Source organism: Strix uralensis, chromosome 7, assembly GCF_047716275.1.
Source record: "Strix uralensis isolate ZFMK-TIS-50842 chromosome 7, bStrUra1, whole genome shotgun sequence".
Taxonomy (NCBI): domain Eukaryota; kingdom Metazoa; phylum Chordata; class Aves; order Strigiformes; family Strigidae; genus Strix; species Strix uralensis.
Genome location: NC_133978.1, coordinates 34,303,619 through 34,327,780, shown reverse-complemented (window position 1 = coordinate 34,327,780; position 24,162 = coordinate 34,303,619). Strand labels below are relative to the sequence as shown.

At 35.6% G+C, this 24,162-nt stretch overlaps 1 protein-coding gene across 5 annotated transcripts in view; it reads right to left on the bottom strand.

The window, feature by feature from the left end:
• Positions 1 to 24,162, bottom strand: part of ATRNL1 (attractin like 1) — a 576,314-nt gene that overhangs the window by 130,338 nt on the left and 421,814 nt on the right. For 2 of the 5 annotated variants that reach the window (XM_074875366.1, XM_074875367.1), the window contains one exon: positions 20,328 to 22,208. The exons of the other annotated variants lie outside the window; for them this stretch is intronic. In XM_074875366.1, the coding sequence (XP_074731467.1) occupies positions 22,149 to 22,208 (60 nt within the window). In that variant the 3' untranslated portion in view covers positions 20,328 to 22,148. Of the gene's footprint in view, positions 1 to 20,327; positions 22,209 to 24,162 lie in introns of those variants that run through there. 5 annotated transcript variants of the gene reach the window in all.

Sequence of the window (24,162 nt, the reverse complement as noted above, 5' to 3'; positions counted from 1 at the left end):
CAACTTCTTTAAAAATTACAAGTATCCCAAATTTTAAGAAGCTGTATCACATTATCTCCAAAGGCCTAACATGTTCAATTTATTTGATGTATAAGAGTATAACTACATATTCTATAGTTAAGTATTTGCTGTAAAACATTCAACAATAAATCACAGGTTATTATTTTATTAAAGACATGTTTTCAGTATATTAAACACCAAATACAAAATTTTAAATGTTGATTCATAAAGTCTCTAAAATTTCTATAGACCTTTCAGTTGCTTCATAGGATGTGTTTTATAAATCTTTAGGATATACATTTTAAATTATTCATAATCAATACTAAAATCAAAGTGTTGGCAGATAGCTCATTCTAAAAACTGCAGCCATGCAATTCATATTCTGCCATAGTGGTCAGGTCAGAGTAAGAAAACTGAATCAACTGATGCAGCTAATTACAACCTAATTCCAACTTCCCAAATTGAAACAAATGGTTGAACTGTATCTGCCACTTTGAACTTAACATCACTCAACCACCTGATGTTGTACCAACGTGATAACCTGTAAGGAAATGGACACTATGAATAAGCCCATGGTGAAGTGCTTTACAGGTTTGAGACCTGCCTATTATATTGTTTTGGGCAGCTCTTAAGAAAGATATGAAGGTATGAAAGCACATGATGGTATTCTTTTAGATAGGTCTGGTTTACTATTTCCAAATGCTGAAAGTAATTTCTCTCATTGCATATAGGTTTCCTGTCTCTATATTCAATCTCATGATTATACCTATCGTAGTTATTGAACTACATAGGCCCACCTTCAACCTCTATTTTTTGAATGAAATAATGACTTTTAATTACTTAAAGTCAACTTTTCTTGCCAGCTGTCATTGAGGGTCAGTTTTTGACTGCCCATTCAGCTGTAGACACATACAGGTGCATACTGAACCTGCAAACAATTAGCCAATAGTAAATTTGGCCCAAAAATTATCTGGGGGGGTGGGGGGAAGGAGTGCTCTTCCATTAGTCCTGACTAAATGCAGAACACAGAAATCAAAGAATAGATGCAAAAAAAAAAAATACAGTTAGCTCTTTGGAACTAAGCAAAATTAAATCTAAACCAACACTTCCATTATACTGCATCCATGACAAAGACCGAAATGATGAAATGTCGGTTTTCATTCAATGCCTATGTTCAGCAGAAAATGAAGATAGTACTTTAATATAATTTACAAATATATGTTAGCTATTATAACATCATTTGTTTCAGTCACTCATTGCTAATACTTAAATACAAAGTAATAGTTCAACAACTCCATTTGACAGCGTGATAAATTACAAGAAACTGAACGAGTAAAAGGTACTATACTTGCCATCACACAACTAGGGAGATTGTAAAAATAACAGAAATCTTTAATTAACTCAGGAAATTAAAAGGTGACTTTAATAAAAGAAGCTTAATAACAAGACACACTCAGATGAACTCACTAGCACATGTTAATCAAGAACAAGAAATAATTTCAGGTACACAAATGACTAGATGCTTATACACAGCCTAAATTAAATAAAAACCAAATATTTAAACTGGTGTCCACAGAAATGATGAATCTATGATATTAAAGACTATAAAGACAGACACCAACCATAGGTGTCTAATAAATAACAACTGGAAGCAGGGCTGATTCCTTAATGAGCACATGTTAAATGACAGTGAAACTACATTGAGACTCATTCTGCAGTTTTTGCAATATACAAGATACTACAGGTTCAGAGCTAATAATCCTGTGCTTGCATGTAGATATTAAAAACTCTTATTTAGGTGGGTTTTTTTCAGATGAGGAAAGCACTAGCATTTGATTAATTATTGCAGTAAATGTGAGATTATGTTCTTAAATTTTATTTCTGATAGCTGGCTAGCCATAATTCCTTTGGTTTCAACAATCATATTTACCAAATGTACAATATAGACACAGGAAATAAGTAGTATTTGTGGAAAACTCACTGTACACATTCAATAGGTGTTTTTGTAGAAACAGAAGTATGGTTCTTTTCTATTCAAATATACCTAGAAATGCCAATATTGGCAAGAAATTTAGGTCCTGCAATACTTAATTTGAGAAAATGGAAAATTTTACAGTGTTTGAGGTGTTCAAACACACAACATTGCTACTTCAGTGGCAATCTTAATTGATAACAACTGAAAACAAGATATTTCAATTACAAGCCCCTACAATTAATTGAATGCCTTAACTACAAAAACTCTCGATAGATCTGTGATAACCCCCTGAAATTAGAACATTTAAAACACAGATTCAGAATCTAAGTATACTGAATTTAATGCGCAAAACTATGACTATTCATTAAATAACATCAGATATTAGTATTGCCCGCCTTCATGTGGAAAATGTTTGGAAAGGTCCAGTCTCCCTAGTTTTAATGCAACTTTCAGGAAATAGCCACAGGCTTCAGCGGTTTACACTTCCATAGTAGATTTTCAGTTCCAAAGGTAACTTTTTAAGTCTAGCCCAACCGTTACAAAATTGCTAACAGCCGCAGTGTTCCAGATGCTGCTTTCAGTGACAAAATGCAATGGAAGCAATAGAGATTACACTGAAAAAAGTGAATTATATTTGAAATATGTCTCAATATCTTACATAAATATGGCCTTGATAGTGATAAACTACCAAGTGAATTTTCATATTAGAATACTATTTTAATGAACATTTAGAAATGATCTCTTGGCTTTCCTAGTCTCAGTCCATATTCAGCTTAAAAATTACTCTGCTTTTGTTCTTCCTATAAAACGTGTTTCATGAGTTATGGAATTAAACTTACTCAATTTATAAACCATGTTTGTTAACTCATTCAAATGAATTTGGCAATGTACAGTGGTACCACATCTATTCTCAGCAACCATGCCTTGCCCCCCACCCCCCCAGTTTATTCATTTCCTAAAGGAAATTGCAAGTTAATAGAAAAAGCAGCACTGGAACTGCCTCACATCCTATAGTTATTAATTAAGTAAAGTCTGGTTCAGTAACTCTGGATACTAAAAATACAGAGTTAAACAAAACCCAGTGCTTTTTCAAATGAAGTTTCAACTTCGTCAGCCATTCTACAAAATTTATTCATTAAGATCTATATCTTCCCTTTAAGGAGTTTTTCACAAAATCTCTGAGTAACAAAATAACAGCTCTTGACCATTTCTTCTGAAGGACTCATGTATGAAACAATACAGAAGCATCAAAATAAATTATGTTACTGTCTTGTAGAAGCCACTCACTATACAATTCTCCTTTATTTCTATATGCAGATTATTACCCTGCAATTAATAAACCAAAAAGGTGCACTACCTGCTTCATTGATAATACATAGTAGTTAGTAAAGCTTAAAATTCAGAAATGTGGGAAATTTTTAAATGTTCCTGATATCTGTAGATCTTGAAGGATAATTTGTAGTTGCATTTGATATTGAATGTTAAGTGAGTAGGTAGCATGCTGGGAAAAATGCACATAAACTCAGGTTATAGCAAGTCTATTCCTTTATACTGAACCTTTTCTTAAAAATGAACAGGTTATTATTAAAGTGATTTTTTTGGAATCGAGGACAATAACACGTTCAACATCTATGACAAATATCTTAAATTCTGAACGGAATTTAATATATAAAAAACTTATTGCAAGTTTAAAAGTTGTAAACTGATGCTATAAGTGGGAGACAAAGTAGGAAATATTGATGAATTTCATCTGTGAACATGTATGTTACAGAGAATACTTGAAAACAAACAGTTTGTATCCTATGGAGGAATTGAGTCCCCTCTTCCCTCAGGCAATTTAATGGATGGGAGCGTCTAACGGAAAAGCAATGACAAGGAAAGAGAAATGCCCCAACAGCCTGGATTTTAAGCAAATTCATTTAATCTGTCATATTATAGATGGACTGGCATTCACCTTTGATTAAGTAGTAAATATTTAGTTTCTTTTACTCTCATATCTCATTTTATACTCTAAACAAAATATTTGTGTCACATGAGAGGAGTTTGCCATGTTTTTTCAAAGTCAGCCAGTGAGTGATGTTTGCTATGACCCATCTTCAGCAGCTGAACCGTACCCTCAGCATCATAGCTTACACCCTGAGAAGGGAAAAGGAGAGGCACTTGGAGAGAAAGGAGAACATTCCTCCTGGGAACAAAGAGGGACAAAATGACTGGCGAGTGAGTGCAAGGCAGATGCAAGGCAAAGCCCCTGCGTTTACCCCTGAAGTCACAGAAGCTGCCTGGGCACAGCTAGCACTTCTCCTGTTCAAAGACAGCTGCCAGCTTGTACTCCTCATCTTCAGCTAGAGGGTTCTTTTTGACTTTTTTTACAAAGTAAGCAGAACCCTGTCTCCATCCTCCTCTCCAGCTATTAGCACCTCCATCTGCCAATTTCTGTAATAACAAAGTGTTTGTGCTTTGGCAGACTAACTCCTGCAGAAACACAGTCCCTTCTGCTGCCAACCTTACAGGCAGTAACACACATGGGACTGAACAAATTACACCAGATCAGGGTTTATAGCAAGACAGAAAAAAAAGGGAAATAAAAGATCACTCATAACAATAAAGCACAGAAGTTACATGATAGTCAGCATCAAGTTTTCCTTAACTATTACCTTAAACAGAAAAAAAAAAACCCAAAAACCAACAAATCCCAGCAACTTCTAAGCTATAAAATATAAAACTGAAGCAACAAAATGAATTGTATTATTAGCAAGTTTTCTTGTAGAGGTTTAAAACCTATTCCATCAACTTGCCTACACCTAATTTGTGTGTGTTTATGAAAAGGGATGAGTAATGAATGACTGCTTTTCAGATTTGCTGTTGCTTTTCTTGTGTGGTGAGTTTTAGCCCCCCTTCTTCCTTCCCCTCAAACAGACGCAAACAAAAATGTTGTGTATCTTACCATATTTTATATGGTCACCTATGGTAACAGTGCACCGCAATTATGAAGCCTTTTAGCTTGCTTTCTTTTATGGAGAAGCTCTTATACTGAGCAGTGGATATACAGAATACCTCAAATAGTATGGAATTAAGGCCATTAACCCAAATTAATTTCAATTTTTTCATTCCTTACAGACACTTTTGCTCTACTGCACCTGAGCTCCAGTTTCCTTCTCCCCTGCCAAACATATTCAGGCCCTAAGATTCTTAAGATACTTTTGAAAATCTTTTTAATGACAGTGCTGAAATTCTAGTTCAAAGGCTAAAGGATATAATCCTGTCTGCAACATGTGTTGTGTGTTCCCATGGGTGCTGGTGGCACTCCACTGTAAATATTACTGTAAATTATTTCATACAAAACCCCAGACACTTAAAATATCAGTTTTAGAGCCCAGTACGTCCTTTAAAATTCCATAAGCACTAATTGCTCAGGTCTTGAGCTGGGAACTGGTGTTACTTTCTCATCTCTACATTGCAGCACACTGCCCTGCTAGGTTTCCCAGCACAACTATTTGTGTAGTCATAACCTGAGAGCTGGACTGCTGAAAAGATCTACGTTAAAAATAACCCAGGAAAATAAAAGCAGGTTGAGGTTTTTAGAGTAGGATCATTTCCCTGATTTATTTAACAGAGTGGTTGTTCAAGCAGTTTTCGGGGACAAAAGCAAAAGTGTACAGGTAAAAGGTATAAGTGATAGGGGCCTGCTGCAGACGACTGAAAATATTGTAAGCCAGTACTGACACTAACCAGCTGAGAACATCAGAGTATATATTCCTTTGCTAGCATGTCTCTCTGCTCACAAGAGCTAGTTTCTCTCAAAGTAACCATTTATGTTAGTTATACTAATCAAACTTTAGTCTAATTGTTTACAACCTGTATTTAATTTGAAGATTGCCATTGCTTTTTTTCAGACTAAAAGAGGTCTTGTTTGCCTGAAAGCTGGCCTGGTTTTTATTTCAGAAATATATTAGTTAGTTTAATAAAACACATGGCTTTTCTGGGAAATCTTTATTTTCTTACAGAGTATGTGATTAACAGACTGGTGAGTTAAATTTTATGTAAACAGGATATATTTCTCCAACCTCTTAACCATCTTGTCTGATTTTTCTCTGGAAGACTAGGTCTGTGGCAGGAAAAATGACCACTATTTCCCTTCTAGGTTTTTTTTTGGTTTTTTTTGTTTGGTTTTTTTGTTTTTTTGTTTTTTTTGTTTTTTTTTTTTTATATCAGGTCTTTATGTTCCTTCATCTAAAAAAACCCTCAACTTTACCAATGAAGAAAACCAGAACTCAAAAGTAACTCCTCTCATGACTTGCTCACAAAAAGGGATATAGCACTACTCTTCCAGAGCTCTGGGCCATTGCCTCACTTTTCTGCAATTAGAAACAAGTTCCTAGGTACTGCTGTTTTGGCAGAGATTGCATAATACAGACACATTTAAGTAAGGAAATAAATTAGGCACAGCCTGCCATAATAACCTTCAGTTATGAGTGAAATAATAACTGTAAGCTTTTATTGGCCTGGGACATGCTAGAACAGAAAATGTAGAAATGGAAAAATATCACTTTCCATGAGGTTTCTAAAATCATAAAAACTTCCACAATGTCATCTCACTGAAGTTTGGTTATTTTTTGAGACACAGTAAGAAATTAAGTTTCCCCACAAGCTAGTGAAGTATTCCACTTCTTTTTTTTTTTTTTGATTCTTCAAAAAAATGAAAGGTTAATTTCTGTTTCTCCCCTTAATAGTTCAGGAATCTATGTACGTGACTCAGAAAAGAAGAAATGCCTAATTCTTCCTTCTTTGATGAGATAAATCCATATTTTAAATAATTTTCCTCCGAAATCTTATTTTTCTTATCATTTTGAAAGAGGGGGAAATCAAAATAAATCAAACAGCTAGACCAGATTAATAAGCAAATTAATCACAATGATGGGAAGTTCATGTTCTCAGACCCTTCTATTTACACTATCTATATACTATATGTATGTATGTAATGATATGGGGTGTATTTCTATCTGCACTTTCTAGATCAAGAAAGAGAAAGGATAAAACTGTTATTCAGCATCAAGATTTTGTGTTGGTAAAATTTTTGTGACACTTATACCATTTCTCTAGTTCCCAGAGACTCCGACAACCAATAGCTGCTGCATCATACAACTTTTTGCCAAGAGAACGAAGTGTCACAGTTTGGCAGTGGACAGTTGTAATCAAGAGTGAATAGAAACAAATATATCTTCAATCTGTGTATAAATCAGTAGGTTGCTCTGTTTTACTAGAGGCAGACCTAGGAATACAAGCGTATGTGCAAGGGAAGGCCTGTATCTACTGGCAGTTAAACATGTCAGTGAAGGGACAGATGCTCATCAAGGATATTTAGGTACTACAGTGACTGCAACAAAGTTCTAGCTAATGAAGGTGTGTGGCATAAATGAGGCAGTGCTCAGGAGGAATGAAGGAAAAAGGATTATCGGTCACATAGGAAATAAGAGGTAGATGTGAGCTGGGGGAAATTGCCCTGGGAGAGCTCTGTGGTATGGCAAGAAAAAGTCTTTGTAGAAACTACTCTCACTGATGAAGACAAGTTTTATCACAGTGATGATTAATGATGAAGCAGCTTGGACACTAGGCTACCAAATTTGCCGAAAGAAGTAATGCAGTAAGTACAATAAGGCTAAAAATGGCTGCTGACAAGATAAACCCAGGTGAGCAGTCATCTTCTACCAGCAGAAAAAACAGTAAAATCAAAAGCATACAGGCCTATTAACTCGCTTATTACAACACAGGTGTCCCAACGGGTTAATACACTTCCTCTCAGTAAGCATATTAAAGGAAAAGAAGAGGAAGGTGAACAATAAATTAATTCATACATTTACGACACAAAATTACTTTAAAAAGCTGCTGATGTACTTGCATTACTGACTGTTGCCATGCTAAAAGACCAACTAAAAGAAGAAAAAAAAAGAAGATACTACCAAAATTTTGCATTTCCTGCAAGGTGACTTCTAAAAATTATTACTATAATCCAGGCAAGATTGCATTCCTTAATGCTTTTTTGGCCAGTTCGCTCACATTTTCTTATTTCATGACAATACTCAACCCGGTATTATTTAACTCTATCCTTCAGACAAAATGATGCACCATCTAAAAATATTAACGTAAATTTCACTGTAAGAGGATTAAAACCAAAGTAGTTCTATCCAAATTAATTTAGGTAAGTACACTAGATAAATAAATCAACACCCTTCAACTCTCAGAAAGCACTTCAAGCAATTTCAAGTCATTAAAAATACTTTTAGTTCCAACATTTTGGCTCTTAGAACAATCTTAATGGTTATATGACAGTATGTTCTACTACTGCCTATATGGCTTTTATTACATGCCCTGATCTATTCGATGATCATGGCAGCTTTTTAAAGAACTACAAAGAAAAGCTGAAATAATGAATTATTTTTCAGACAAGTCTAATAAAAGTGTTAATCGAAAATACCATAAATGTCAGAAGTTCTCATAAATCCTACATTTCATATATTCCTCTTTCTAAGCATTCAACCTATGGAAGGACAATCCTAAAAGGAAATAAAAAAAAAACAAAACAAAAAAACCAGAGAGTGCAAGCCAAGGAAGAGAACTAAAGCACTCCACATGTATTTACAAAATCTCAACAATTTATTTATCTGATCTCATTTACTGATTTATGAACTAGTATTATTCTCCTATGACTTAATTCATGACAGCTTATAAACATCTCATATAGATTGATATGATTATGTTTGATTTCTGGTTAGATTATAAGGTGTTCCCATATGACAAGATACAGTCAATTATTTCCCCCTTATGCTACTATTATGAAATATTAGTGGGTTTTAATATACTTCTATCAGAATAAGAATCACTCCCCAACCCATTTTCCAGTGACTTGCACATCACTGATCCTAAGACAACAACAGAGTTTCAAAGAACAACTTGAAATGTATCTGCGTGATTTATAATGATAATTTTCCTTTTTTTGGTGACATTTATCAAGACTAAATGTGGTTTGACCCTTTCCATCCACTTTTAAATCTTCCTTGAAAAGAAATCTTCATTGGAAAGTGAAGAGAATATAACTACTTATAACATTGTAGATTTGTTAGCAAGAATTCATTTTGCATTTTTATAAGGTTCCAAGAATATTATGTTGGAAGGTGAAATTATAGAGCTGTCAGTTATGGCTGTTCGATCCTGTACTGATATTAGTACAATGCTATGAAGTTTCAGGAATTCTTTGTGGGGTTTCCATAGAGCTGTGCAAATGCTTTTTTCTATCTATGGTGCAAATACCTGCTAATTTGCCTCACTTTCTAACTGAAAGCACTGAACGAAATTTAAAAAAAAAAAAAGAAAAAAGGAAAAAAGAAAAGCTTGCTAGACACATAATACACAGGCAAAAAGATGGAGCTTTGTAACAGGAATCAGAAAGGCTTTCAGATCCCTTAATAACAGTGCTGCAATAGATAGCCATTTTCAGTCACAATATATATTTTGTCCTACTATCAACATACACACACAAATACTTCTAGCAACACCTAGAAAAAAATAAGTTGCCAATTGACTTGAGCATGCATTAGCTATCATTTCTCTTACAGTATATTCCTCATGCAAACGCAGACTGTATATATAGATAAATATTTTACACCTTACAGAGATTCCACAGAATACTTCAATAGCCTCCATACCCAGAGAAGAGTCCAGTTATTTAAAATGGATGATTCCTGGTATGAAAAGTGAAATCTATACAAAAAGCTCCATGGACCACTTTTAGGAGTACCAACATGACACTTGTGAGAGTGCTGTTCTAATACGAGAGCATCAAAAGATATACAGAGTCCCTCCGTTTGAAAACTGCGATAATGAATGCTTCTCTACAGTTCCCTGTTTTATAGAATAACCAACGGCAGAGATTGTCACCATATGCTTGACGTTTCATGAAACATCCAACCCAGCTCATTTTATATACTTGTACTTTTTCAAAATGTGTAAATTTCTTAATTTTATTCCTTTCCCTATGTATTTCCCACTATTAATATACTAAGCCAAATAAAGTTTACTGGTAAATTTTACAAGAACCCAGAAAAAGAAAATTGACTTTTTTTTTTTTCCCCCCAGCCTTTTTCATCAGTATAGGTTTGATCTTTTAACAAGTGACTCTGATAAGGAGAATTTTTAGCTAGTCATTGAAAAGAAACATAATATCTATTGAACTTCACTTTTTTCCACATTTTGTAGAAGCATCATTATGGAAGAATAGGATCAAAAGTCAGGGAATACTGTCATTTGAATATTGCATTACTTTCTTAAGTAGTAGAAGTCTGTACTCATTACCTGAATAGTTGCATCCGTACTTTATTAAGATTTGATGGATTTAGCATGACAGGATCAATATGTTAGGAGAAATTCATACACCAAAGAACAATTTCAAACAAAACTTTGTGTCTGGAATCACTGCAATCTTGAGCATGATGTTTTTTCCCAACATATGTCCAACTGCACGCTTTTCTGAAGAACCATGATTAATCAGAAAAGCAGCTTGGTTTCATAGATCAAAAAAGTCTGGGCTCCTGTCAGATGAGAGATGAAATGCTGTGTTTTTAGCCGCACAACTCAAGCTTCACCTCCTGTATCTGTTATTACAGCCTTTCCAATGGGATACAATCCTTTCAAACTGAGATTTATTTCACTTCATTCTAATTAACCTGATCACCATCTAGCAATACACATCTGTTAACATGAGACACCGAAAAAAAAGAGTTTCTATCGTCATCTGCAGAAAATGCCATGACACTGTGTAAACATAGTGTGTTGTCAAAGATTTAAAATGTCAGAGGAAGATGGTGAATCAGACTGCCAGATTAAGAGAGAGTGACATGGGTTAGGGAAAGGAGATTAATGAACATCACAGTTACTGAATTCTGCTTAGAATATCACACAGAACTCAGCATTTAAGTTTGAATAATACAATACAAATAGGTAATGGACAAGTTCACACATATTGATTGCAGCATTAGCCCAAAGAGCAAAACACACATTTAAACCCATAAATCATTAGGCAGATGCAATATTGACCAAATTATTAGCTATCAAAATATAGTTTCCACTTCCAATGAAATAAACAAATTAAGTGGGTTTTTTTGTTAGTGTCAAACTTGGAGGAGGACTATACAATTAAGTGTGTTATAATACTGCTTGCAATTTTGTATGAACTTTTTCAAAAGCATTGCAGTAAAGAACAGGGTTAGCTTTTATATCAATTTCACTGATCTTAGAAGAAAAATAAAAAGGCAGCAGTATCATAGGGTTATTACTAATTATTTTAAATCTCAGGAGGTGCAGGACAAGAATTAGAAGCAGCCTATCATAACCACCTTGCAACTTTAAATATGAATGGAGTAATTTTATATATAGAAGCAATATGTGAATCTTATAAAGAAAAAGAAAACTGGAGGAACAGAGGAACCAAAGGACAGAATTCGGTTTTTACTTAAAATGAGTCAGTATTTTGCTCTGATGCTAGCTTATTTTGTTTCAGCAGATCTCTACCTAAAGCAGAGGGAGAGATTCTATACTGCTGAGTTCAACATCACCTGACTGGATCAATCTCAGGAAATTTTGCTGAAAAAATCTCTGCTCTGTCACTTAATTGTTCTGTGACCCTTGTCACATAACTTCAACTCTGCATGTTTCTATTTCGTTGTCCACTTCTATTCAACTATAAAGCAAACATTATAGGGTAAAACCTCTTCTTACTACAAGCTTACACTGTGTGTAACCCAGTGGGAATTCTGATTTCACTTGGGACCGCAATGTTTATAACCCAAATAAAGCATAACAGGAGTTCACAGAATTATGCAGCCACAAAGATATGAAAGAGCAGCAAGAGAAAAAAAAAAAAAGGTAATAAATTAATCTGATTTTTAAAATCAAATGACAAAATTTGGATAGTGCTGTGAGCAGTGCTGAATAAATGCACTTTGCTAAAAACCTTATTTATTATTTGATTATTCCTATAAGCAGACATGTCAGTTCTTAATGAATGTGTCCTTCCAAGATGACACAGGATAACTTAACTTTTTTTAATTCTATGGACATTAGCCTCACCAATATCTGTCCCAGATGGAGGTCTGGTGGCAGATGTCTGCTTGTATGCAGAGATTATTGATCTCTGAAATCTGAGCTTCATATTAAAGACTTTGAGGATTAATCTTTCTGTTGGGGTGAGAAAATAAGCTCTCTTTCAGAAACAGAAAAAAAAACACTCCAAAACTTTAATTTATTATGGTCCTAATGCTCATTAGAATTTATTCCCATTGATTTCCTTTCCATAATAAAAAGCTTCACTGTCATTCTACAGAGGGTCCCGGCTAACAAGTGCAATTTTGTACATGAAAATTTAGGAAAGTTTTACTTAAAATTTGTATTTTTCATAAACCCAGATTCCCAGCAATATCAGAATTACAGCATTCTGTCTTGTACCTCTTGTGATTTAGAAAGTCTAAAAGGTCTACTGTTCCAACCAGTAACATTTCTAGCTCCTTATTTAACTCATCCTGTCTTTAAATCTGGCAGAGATCAGGCTGCTGTGAAGGGTCTGCCATGAGATCATGCAAAATGAACCAGTGAAGCTTAATGCATGCAATGACAGAGGTACAGGAAATAACTAATTTCTCATTTTCTGCCTCTTCCTCTCTTTCCTGTCAAAATTCTAATTACATGAAAAAATTGCATTTTACTGACATTGTGTCAAGTAGGCATAACTGTTACCCAATATAAGTGTTTGACTCTGGCGTCCAAATAATAATGTTAATGAGATAACGCAGAGCAGAGGGAGTGTGGGCTGCCAGGCCTGTGCAGAAAGCTACAGCAAAATTTCTAATGCAAATGATTTCCTTCTGGACAAAACTGCATTTGATTTGAAGATTTCTTAGCAGCTTCATTTTCAGGCTATATCATCCAACACGTTGCTTATGTCATCAGCATTTTGCACAAACTTGCTTTCTGCCAATGAAAGCCTCTCTTTGAAATGTTATTACAAGAACTAATCCTATTTGCACCTATGACTGTGAAACTCTGCCTCATGATAGAAATACACAGAGACCCAAATAGAAAAAATACTGAGGACTAGGGAGACCAGCACTGAACTGGATGGAATCTCTGAAAGTAATTTCACACTCTGGAAAAAAAAGTTTTAAAAATAACATAAAGTCATAGTAGAAATTAGACCCATATCGACAGGCCACTTCATATGTTCTTTCAACACAGTCTTGCTCCAGACTCCACATTTTCAACCATAATTTTCAAACTACATCATTCACCTCTCTCCAACAGCAGTACTTATATTATTTGTCTTGGGAAGTTATTCTACCATATTGCACCATCATTTCCAACACACATCTTGCCTCCTCAAAAAAAAAAATACTATTTGCCCTTTTTAATGTCTTTGGATTTAACTGTAGCATCATTCTCTTCTTTCACTGAAGAAAAGAAATAAAATAGAAGTTATTGGACAAAACTAAGCTCTCATCAGACCTCAATTTCTAAAACAAAAAAAAAAAAAAGAATTTTATTGCCTCCCATTCTACTTTAATCATATCCACACCAAATGTCTTTAAGTTAACTAGTTTAAGAAGGCATTGTAGTAATTGCACACTCAGCTGAGCTCTCTCTGTAATGGTACTTGGAGGTCCCTTGACTTCTGGAATTTTGTACAGGCATCAGGGATGGGATTAAGGGACACAGTCCCATTGGTGAAAATGCAAAACTGAGCAGAACCAGCTACTTGCCATCCTTTTCAGTTGCTTTATATGTGCAGGGTCAAAAGAACAAACTACAAGTTGCATACTATTTGCATTCCTTAATGAACTGCTGGAGGCAATTGGGACACTGTAATGATGAAGACAACCTAAACAGAACATAATTTAAAAACTTTTTTGTTTGTATTTTTTAATACTGCAGTTAACTGCAGAGTCACAGAAGACAGACCTGTTCAGAAAACGCTTTTACAATGACCTTTTCATCCTCAGAGATGCATAATCTATGTCAGGCAATCTATGTAAGTATCTATGTTCTCTTTTCTGATTTACAATTAATTTGTTTTCTTTCCAGGTAGGTTAACATATTAATAACAGGCCTTATGATGCTCTATACCCTCTTCTTCCTCTTGCTATCTGCTCCATTTCAACATTCAGTAACCACAGGGATTTTTCAACCACCCTCCCCAGGGATTCTTCTATTAAACTTTTCATTAGACAGGCAGGAGCTGCACCCCTGTAGTTAGTGTAAAATTCAGCATTAAAAGAAAGAATTACATTTCTTTCTTTCACATGAATAATAAACCAAATAATTACATGATTAATATCACAGTATTTTCCCTTCTACTATAGCTGAATTTTTCCAGAGTTTAGATAGAAAGCCAATTATTACTTTGGAGTTAAAATTAACTACACTTAGGTCCTTTAACTAAGAAAAGCAAACAAAAAAACCCCACCCCAAACAATCACCACCCTCCACCCCTCCCAAAAAAAACTCAAACCAAAACCCACCCAAATTAGAATTGGACTTTTAATGAGCTAAACAAAACAAATTCCACACCCCTCCATATAATTTAAACTCTTCAAGTCTTGTGCTTATTTCTCTTTTGAATAGTGTTCTCTGAAAGTAACAGCGATTTCCCCACATAAGTCTTTACAACTATTTTTTTTTTTTCTTCAGTATTGCCAAATAATAATGTTCTGTTCTGGAATTTCCATGAGGAACCACTCTGGACAAAATACTTATCTCTCACTGCTCTTCCTGAAAACAAAACAAGATGCTGCCTACAAGTGGCCACTTAGAAAAAGACTTTATCTCCTACAGTTCTCAGTGAAGCTGTTTCTCCCTCTCCTTGAAGCACTGGAGACCACTAGCTAAGGGCAATGCAAGAAAAATCAAAGGTGGTGGCATCTCTGAAGGAGGACAGTTCCTCATAAGCTTTTCAGACAGGCAAGATTTTTATATTTTAGTCCTTCCTGACATATTTTTGACTCCTCTGTTTAGGACTCGTGGCTGCTGAGTACAGGAAGCATGCCTGACTATCAGGAACTTGACAATAGAAAGAATTAAAATACAGGATTGTATAGGACATAACTGGTGAGAAAGGGGATGTCACATTGGAAATATTCTGTAAGGCACTAAGAAAATAAATCAATATTTTACATGTAGGTATAATTTTTGTTTTGCAGGAAGAATGTAATACACAAAATATGAAACTATTTTCCTTTGATTGAAGTTATTAACAATAATTCTGTATCACTTTTATTTTTAGTAAAGATGACCTCAGAGAACCTTAATCTTTTTTCTGTAGCTCTATAGTGTAAGCCAAGACAATTGAACCCTTTTAGTAGTAATGCTGAGCACTCAGAGAGGAACTCTCAAGTACTATTATCCCCTATACCATCAAACACTATAATTTGTGCTGTGTATAGCAGTTTTGAAATGTGTCATGGAGATGGAGTGATTCATACTTCTTATTTTTCTTGTCAATAGATGTTAATATTTTCTGGTATATAGAGTGTCAGCTTTTTGACAACTTACATTGCATTTTGGGTTTGGGGGTTTTTTTGTTATCTGAAAACTAAATTGTATAACTTGGTACAAAATAAAGCCTATCACTTGACTACTACCGCTTCTAGCCACTCTTCTTGTGGATACTTTCACAAAGTAAATATGTTGTGAGGAGGCACTGAAATCTTGGCGGGGGAGAGGGTGTGAAGGAGAAAAATGGGGAAAATTTAGGATCATGAAAACCTTTGGATCTCAATGTGAACGATGAATTTTGAAGATGGTTTGCTGGGGGAAAAAAAGTCTATTAATTTGTGATCATTAGAAACACATCTTGTTTTCAGAGATATTCACATCTATAAAAATCCTGCTATGCAAGTACTAGATATAAGCTAAGCCATAAAATAACAAAAGATCTTCCTCTGGCATACCACTTCAGAATATTCAAAAGTAATACTGAGATTGCCAGAGCAATACCTGAAAATTTGGTAGAAACCTTCATCAAGAAGATGGAATAGAATTTCTGCAGACATACGATTTCCCCACTCAATTTCAGAGTGCCCTTGAAGGCCCCATGCAAAGCTTCCAGATAACACTGACTGTACTTTAAAAAAAAAAAAAATCTCAATATTCAAGTCTTGGTTCTCCTCCTAAAAATTATATTTTACCTTTCTTGCTTGAAAGCAGCAGTATGGAATAACTCAGGTGTTAGGCTCTGAAGCATATAGCTTTTTTGAAGCATTGTTGAGCAACAGAACACAAAAGTTCATACAAAGGAGGAAGTATCAAAATGTGACATTTATAATAATGAGGAGGTAGCATGGCTTGTTACAAAGCTTAACACACAAAGAAATACACACTTATTTCAGACCTGCAGCATGGTCTCATACATCCTAAAGGAATTCAACTTCAAAGCTGCCTGTGACATGCTATGTGCATTTTGGACAACAGAAAAAAGGGACAATGAGACTGGCAGAACTGCTGTATTTGGTACCGGTGTCAAGATTGTTTTACAGTTCATGCTTTCCCTGCAGGAAGTATCTAGGAGCTAATCACCTCTTTCAGGCTCTCAAAAAACTGTTACTGTGATGAAGGAAAATCATTCCTCACTCCCAAAGGAAAACTATCCTCTTCAGATTCTTTTTAGTCTCCTTCTCTCTCCTTTCTCCCACATCATGTAGCAATAGCAGTTAATGAAAGCATAATGGCTCCACCTACCAGAAGCAGGAATACTGGACATTTATCAGTAAAAGTTAATAATGTGACCATATTTCCAGTAACAGACTTTCACAATAAAGTAATACATAACCAAGTAAAAAAAAAAAAAAAAATCAAATTTTCTCAGGAAGAAAGAGAGATGTAGTAGATCAGAAGAGTGATTATTACCAAAAAATTATCACCTGTTAATTTCTCCGATATCTCCTATCTAACAATTGAGGCTGTAAAAGGGAAGCTAAAGAGATGAAATGTAATAGCACTGCTTGGAAGACCAACCCACAGATATTCATTAGACAAGGTCAAAATCATTGGATAAAGCTAAATGGAAGACCTAAGATGTGATGCTAAGGCTGATGCTTCTTATGCTATAGAGGACTTTGTCTCCGAAGTCTAATTTTCCTGGAAAGACAAAAGTGGGTTGAGCATTGCAGAACTTTCCCAATTCCAGTTGTCTTGCACAAGTCAGATACAGGAAAAAAAAGCAAGATTAGTAAGATCTGGGAGATCAGTGACTAACACATAGCTCCAGGAATAAAAAAGAATTACTACCCATAGCAGAAAAAGCCTCTAGACCATCTCTGAAAGCGTGGAAAACAACTGGAAATTTATGCACTTAAAGTGTGTCCTTGTGTCTGGAAGGTACGAGAGTTCCTGTAAAAAACACAATTTGAAAATAGCCTCATTACTGACAATAATGGGCTCTGTAGCACTTGAAGATTTTATTAACCATGTACACTAACAAACTCTGAAGAATAAGATGCTACAATGGAAAGACTATGATGGTACATAAACATTCATAAGACATCTAAGTCTGCAAAATTAGTTCTGTAATTTGATTAATTTATAACATCACCATAATTGCCAAAGGGAGTTGGTCTGTCCAGCATTAAGCTTATGCAGGGTCAGATGTTATAGTGTTTGTAATCCAGAAGTGGTGAAGATGATGCTGGGACTAAATCCTGTAACAGGCTTCATGTGGCAGCGGAGTTCTACCTAGTGGAAATCCTGTGAACGTACTTAATTGAAACCCAGGCAATTTAGTCTTTTTTTGAGCAGGGGGCCACTGCTGTAGGCCTCAGCTGTCACCTCACAAGAAGCATGTCCCAGGCACCAGCCCAGGGAACATTCTTCACCCCACTGCCAGCCATGGGCCAGCAGCAAGTGGAAATGGGCCAGAAGGAGTGCTGGCAAAATGCAGCCTGATTCAGCTGAGAGGAAGCTAGAGGTTTGCACCCTGCATGCATGTTACACTATCTTACAATTTCATTTGTCTATTATTGAACAAAACAAAACAAAAAACCCCAAACAAACAAAAAAACCCAAACCAAACAAAAAAACCAAAAACCAAAACAAACAAACAAAAAATAGTGCCAGAAGCAAAAACTCTGACTCTCTGCTTGCCAGCAGAGGTTAGAGTCCTAACTTCTAGTCTGCCAGGAGGTTCTCTGCAGCTGTGTGCACTTCTGACAATCAGCAACTACAGTGGCCCAGCATCAAATAAGGGAATATATCATACTCATACAACATATATATCAACATGATAACTGCATCCTTCTTCTGACACTTAGGGTTAAACTTTTCAGAGTGAAAAGGACCTTGAACCCAGGTCTTTCTGCATAAATGTTTTAACAATTAAAGAAGAAAATCCACAGTAACATCATCCCTGCGAACTACTGACCTGTGAAGCTAAAAGCTGCTGCATTTTTTTTTTTTTCTAAGTCTTCTACCTACAGGAAAGCACTAGCCTGCCTCAACAAGCATTTCTGAGATCATACAGACACAAGGTTACCTATAACAAAGTTAACTATATCATTCGTCATACACTTTCTGTGATGCCAGCAGCATGAGGTATAGTTGTTTTAGGCTCTGTTTTAATAATTTTCTCCAAGTGCCCCTTCTGTAGAAAAAGTCTAGTCTCACTTTTCTACAATAACTACTACCATTTGTGGTATTATGGTACCCATATCTGACTCATCCCGCATTTTAAAAAAAGGGCAAAACTCCCTCATTCAATGATTCTTGTATCAGGCTCAGCTGCTTGCTCTTTGAGGCAGCTCTTCCTTTAGAAAGATACGCAGTTTTGATCAAGGACTTCCACTAATGGAAAATCTATCATATTCCCTGAATGATGCATTCCAATAATAAAATACTTTGGCTTCTTAAAATGGGCATCATCTTTCCTGATCAAATTCTTTGACTTTCAGCCTCAGGATCTTGTTATGTTTTGTCTTCATGATAAATGAATCCTCAATACCAAGCATCTACTCCGTGTGGAGTAGATATGTCACCCCTTATGCTTTTCTTTGACAAAGAAAAGTCAGCAGAGGAAAACAGAAGTGAAAAGAAAGCCCTCATATGAATTTAATGTGGCTCAATGTTTTTAACAAAAGATGAGTTTAGGTTTAATCTTAAATACAAAACAGATTTTTTTTCCACCTCCAAATCAAGAGTCAAGCACAGAGGTTCAGATTTAAAGGAAGACAAAAGGGACATCCATTCCCTGCTCCCCCCTCTCTCCCCCCCCCCCCCCCCCAAAAAAAAAAAACAAATCAAGAAAAGAATAGGACCTAATAGAAGTTGTTTCCTATGTCCTTTCTACATTAAGATAGACCTCTCAGAGGTGATTGAAGTAAAAAACTTCTAAGCATGTGCACAAAGGGGAAATACAAGGGGAAATCCTCATACACAGCTTTAAAACTAGAAATTATCCCTCTGATGATCCTTTACAGTTATATCATAGACTTTAATTATATCATGGGTTTTTTTAAAATTATGTCATAGTTTTTAATTAGTTACAGTATTAGTAAATAAGCATGGTGAATTTCTAGCAAAGTTAGAGGAAGCCACACTACTGACCAAGGAGATGAATACACACAACATTTTCCCTGCTGAGGAACAATCAACATTTGCCAACATGGCAGTACTACTGATGTTTAACAAGAGGTAAAAACATTAGGTAAGAAGAATTCCAGGAAAACACAAGAAAAAGCAAATATCTTGTGGTCTAATCCATCCCAACTCTGTTATTGACTTCTTGGGAGTTGTAACAGATCTTTACTAGAGCATGACTCTAGCACCAGAAGAACAAAGTGCAAGTTGGACTGAAAGCCACATACCTATCCAGAAAAGTTTGATGGTTTATATATTCAACAAATTTACTAGAACAAACACATGGAAAACAAAGTGGCTGTGTAATAACAAATACTCCTTCTGACCCAGAAATAGGTGTAGCCCCAACCTGAGGGAGGGCTGCACAACCATGCAAAAACATTATATGACATGGAAGAAACATTTAAAATGGAAATGCTCATCAATTTTAATGGTGGCCAAAGGAAAAGAAAAATTAAGTCACATCCATGACTGATTTGACCTGATTTTAGGCATGATCACTGTAAAAACACATTGCTTTTGTCAAGCCAGACATATCTTTTGGCTTTTTTTGTCTTTTCTTAGAGAAATACCCCCGACCTCTTTGCCATACACACTACTCAGTAGCAAAGCATTGGTAAAGGTTCCTTTTATTAGGACAGTAACAAAACAGCATCAGTACAGTAATAATTAGTAGTAAACAGTGGAGTTTAACTGTCCCGCATCCAGATATCTGAAGTTCTAGCCATAGCTTGTTTTACGTATACACACATTCCAATAGTCCCAAGGCATATTTACTAGTTGGTAGCAGGTTATATTAACATCTTGCACACATAAACACATACATATATACCTCAATATGAATTATTTTATATTAATCAGCCCCAGCACAGAGACCCTGCAGTAACTGACACTTCCAATGGTCATGCACAATGTTTATGATCCATTAAGGACAGATAAGAGGGAGGAGAGAGGAACAGACACAGGGAGTTATGAGGAGAAAAGGCAAGCAAGCAAAATCACTGATCAAAGATAGGCTATTGTCTCCCAGTTCTTCGGGTCAAAAGCTAAAGGTTAAGAGATAGTGCCCATATTATCATCTAGAAAAGTCTATTTCTTGGCTAAAAACAGCTTCTAGAACTGTGTTTGTAAAGCTAGATCAGGTGGGAGGCCAAGAAGAACAAGAGCTGTTGAAGAGAAGCTTTCTTAACAAGTTACAGAGGGCATTCAGGAAAATTAGACTAATATGTCTTCATTTGATAAGGCTAGGCTCACCTAAGCTACCCTGGTGGAGGATGCATTTTTTGATTAGTTTCTGTTCAGGTTTGTCCCTTGAGAAGTCTGTCCGTGACTACATATTCTAGTGGCCATATTTTAGAACAGAGATACTGTAAATACCTGAATTCTGGAAGACCTACTAAGCAAGCCCAGTTGGCACAAAAGGTATTATGATGTGAGAGTTGGTATGAAAACAGAATTACAGAATTCTACCCACAATAGTGGAAATCACTAAGCCTCTCTCCACATGGATTGATTCCAGGAGAGACAAAGGCAAAGTAAGCCCTTTAACTTTGGTACAGCATTTCTCTGCATGTAGTCATTTTTTGACACGTTAGCCAAATTACTTAGGTAACTAACATGTCAGGTAAGGTGTCTGTATACAGACATGCTCTGAAGGTCAACCTTATTAAACAGTGTTACATGAAATCTATTGTTCACATCGTATTCTAAGATACTAAACAGAACCAATCTAGTAGAGCTGCATTTTATTATAAAGTGAAAATAAGGACACTTCAAGAAGTGAAATTGTTAAATGTATAATCAAGTTTCAAGTATATTAAATATTTAGTAAGGAAACTTACAAAATTACTAGATGTCTTCTTATTGACTTAACATAGTTCAGTATTTTAGAATAAGAAATCCATTCGAATGTCCAGGTAGCCATGGCTGACCGTATTGTGAATGTCAGTACATTGACTCTGTCAGTGATCTCTTGTCATTTTAAACTTAGGCAAGTCATTAACCATGAAGAAAAACAAAAATTAATACTTAACTACCTGTTCAGCTGCAGGTACAAGCATGGTATTATAATCTGATGAACCAAGCATAATAAGCATTTTCTGCATTTACCTTTTTAGCTATACATGATATACATAAACCCCAGAGGTGCTCATTTCATTACAGAAACTATGCAATTAAAATTTGCTAATATAATTTGCAAATAGAAAGCAGAAAAAAATAAGTGTGTGAGAGGCTTTTGGGGAGCTGTAGGAGACTGGTAAGGGGTACAAGCATGTGACATTCCACAGTAATGAGACAGGCTGGCTGTGTGCCAGTGTCAGCCACTATAACTGCACCCTGCAAGAATTCAGCCGCAAATCTTTGTTTCCTTTATGTCTTTCATATCTTTGCAATTCTCAAGGCAAAAGGCAAAGACAAAGTCTTTCAGCTGGAGTTCTTTCATCCAAGAACATTCTTCATCCAAGGCCAAAGGTTCACCATATCCTAAAAGGCCTTTGGATCTGCATGTTCAGTCATCTTCATCCAAATGTATTTCTTTAGGAGCATTATTCAGTCCTTGTGGTCGATCCTAAAAGAATACCAATAAAAACTATCTTCATTCCTTCAAATACAATCTTCAATGGTTTTATTTCTAGGACCACTGTATGAGAGTATTGTGTCAAAGGTGCAGAGTTTTAAATGATTCAGAGATATTTCAATTAAAACCACAGCACATTGAAACACTTCTACAGTTTCTGAGGTTTGATTTTTGGTCAGTTCTTTAGATAAATGTTTCCAAGATGAAATAGATTTTCTTGAGCCACACATAAGAACACAATATTTTTCCGTTGTGCTGACAGCAGTTTAAAAAGACTACCTATTAGCTTTACCTGGACAATATTTCTGAAGTAATAAAAATTGTAATAGAAGACCCTACCTGTATACTACAGTGCTACAAAGTGTTTTGAATATAAAACTCTAGAATATGAGGTTTCTGTATCCACTTGCTTTACTGGAGTAGGGAGAAGCAGAGTTTCCTTACAGAGGATCGAGACAGTTATTTAACAGTGCACCATAATGCCACAGAAAGTAAAAAATCCTGTAATTACAACTTGTGATTGTCTTAAAAAAAAAAAAAAGTTTCTGATAATCCTGGTTTCAAAACCAGTCCCACTGCCTAACCTGCCTATCAGTATTCCACATCATCTAGCTTGCTTAACTTTCCCCCATGTCTTTTTTTTTAAAAAAAAAGTTTTCTAATCCTTTCTTTGGTTGGTTTTTTTTTGTTTGTTTTGGTTTGTTTTTTTAAATTTTATTTTCCCTATTTGCTTATTCCTTTCTTCCTTCTGTCAAAATATCTGCTTTCCCTTTTGTCTTCAGGTAGCCTCTCCTTGTTACCCTTCTGTTCAGGTCCACAAACCCCTTTATGATTTTTAGTCTTTGCCTTGCTCCCTCTGTATCATTCCCAACTCTGTTTTGGCCTCCACAGTCTCTCCATCAGTTCTGTGTCTCCTGCCCCTTTTCAACCTACTGCCCCACAGTCACCTCCAGCTCTTCTTTGCCTTTATTATTTTGCATTCTTCACTTCTCTCCACATCCCTCTTTCACCTAAAACTCATTCATTTCTTTTCTCAATTATTTTTTCACATGCTACCAAATTTCTGCTATTGCACCATCCTGCCAAACAACAGGGTCACATAAACTGTTTCTAGAATAAGGGACCAATCCTGCCTTGCTCTGATAGTCTAACAAGTTGAGGAGAGCTGATATTCAGCATATTTTAAAAACTAAAACTCTTCAAGCAGTGCTGTCAATTCTCATTATTTTATTACAATACTTGAAATAAGTTTATTACTAGTAGATATGCAGCTTCTGAAGGAAATCTGTAAGAAATTTCCCTCCAAAGAAAGTTTCAAGAATAGCATAAAACACACTCCTAACTTAACTTAGTTAATCACAGTTGAGAAAGGGTATAATTGAACCCTAATATTTTAAAGTCTTATGATTTTTAAGCTGTGTAACTATTAACTGACTCACATGGACAGACATAAACCTGATCTGAATAGAAAAGCAGACTGCATAACAGCACCTCAAGTCTGTACCTGATTTTGAACTATTCAAAGTTAGCACTACATACTGTAACCTGGGGGGGGGGGGGGGGAAGGAACGAGGGAAGACTAATATCAAGCAGTCACCACATGAATGCCATTAAAATGTCACTCACTACACTGAAGTTGTAAAACGGCCAGCAATGTTGTCTCAGTAGCTTCTATTCAATTTTGGATGGAAAGGACACAAAGTGACAAGTGTTTGGTACTTAGCATATTTCAAACCAGTAGCAAATGGAGGAAAATCTCAATTTTCCTCATCAGTTTGAGAGATTTGTTCTTATCAAAAGTCATTTCTTGATCTCAAATTAGAAGCTGTTTCCCCTGTAATGGGAAACGGACAGGTCAGATAAAGAATACTAATGAGGATTACTTTTTTTGTTGGATGGAATGTAATCAATACTCCTCTTTAATTATCTCAAAGCTATATGATGA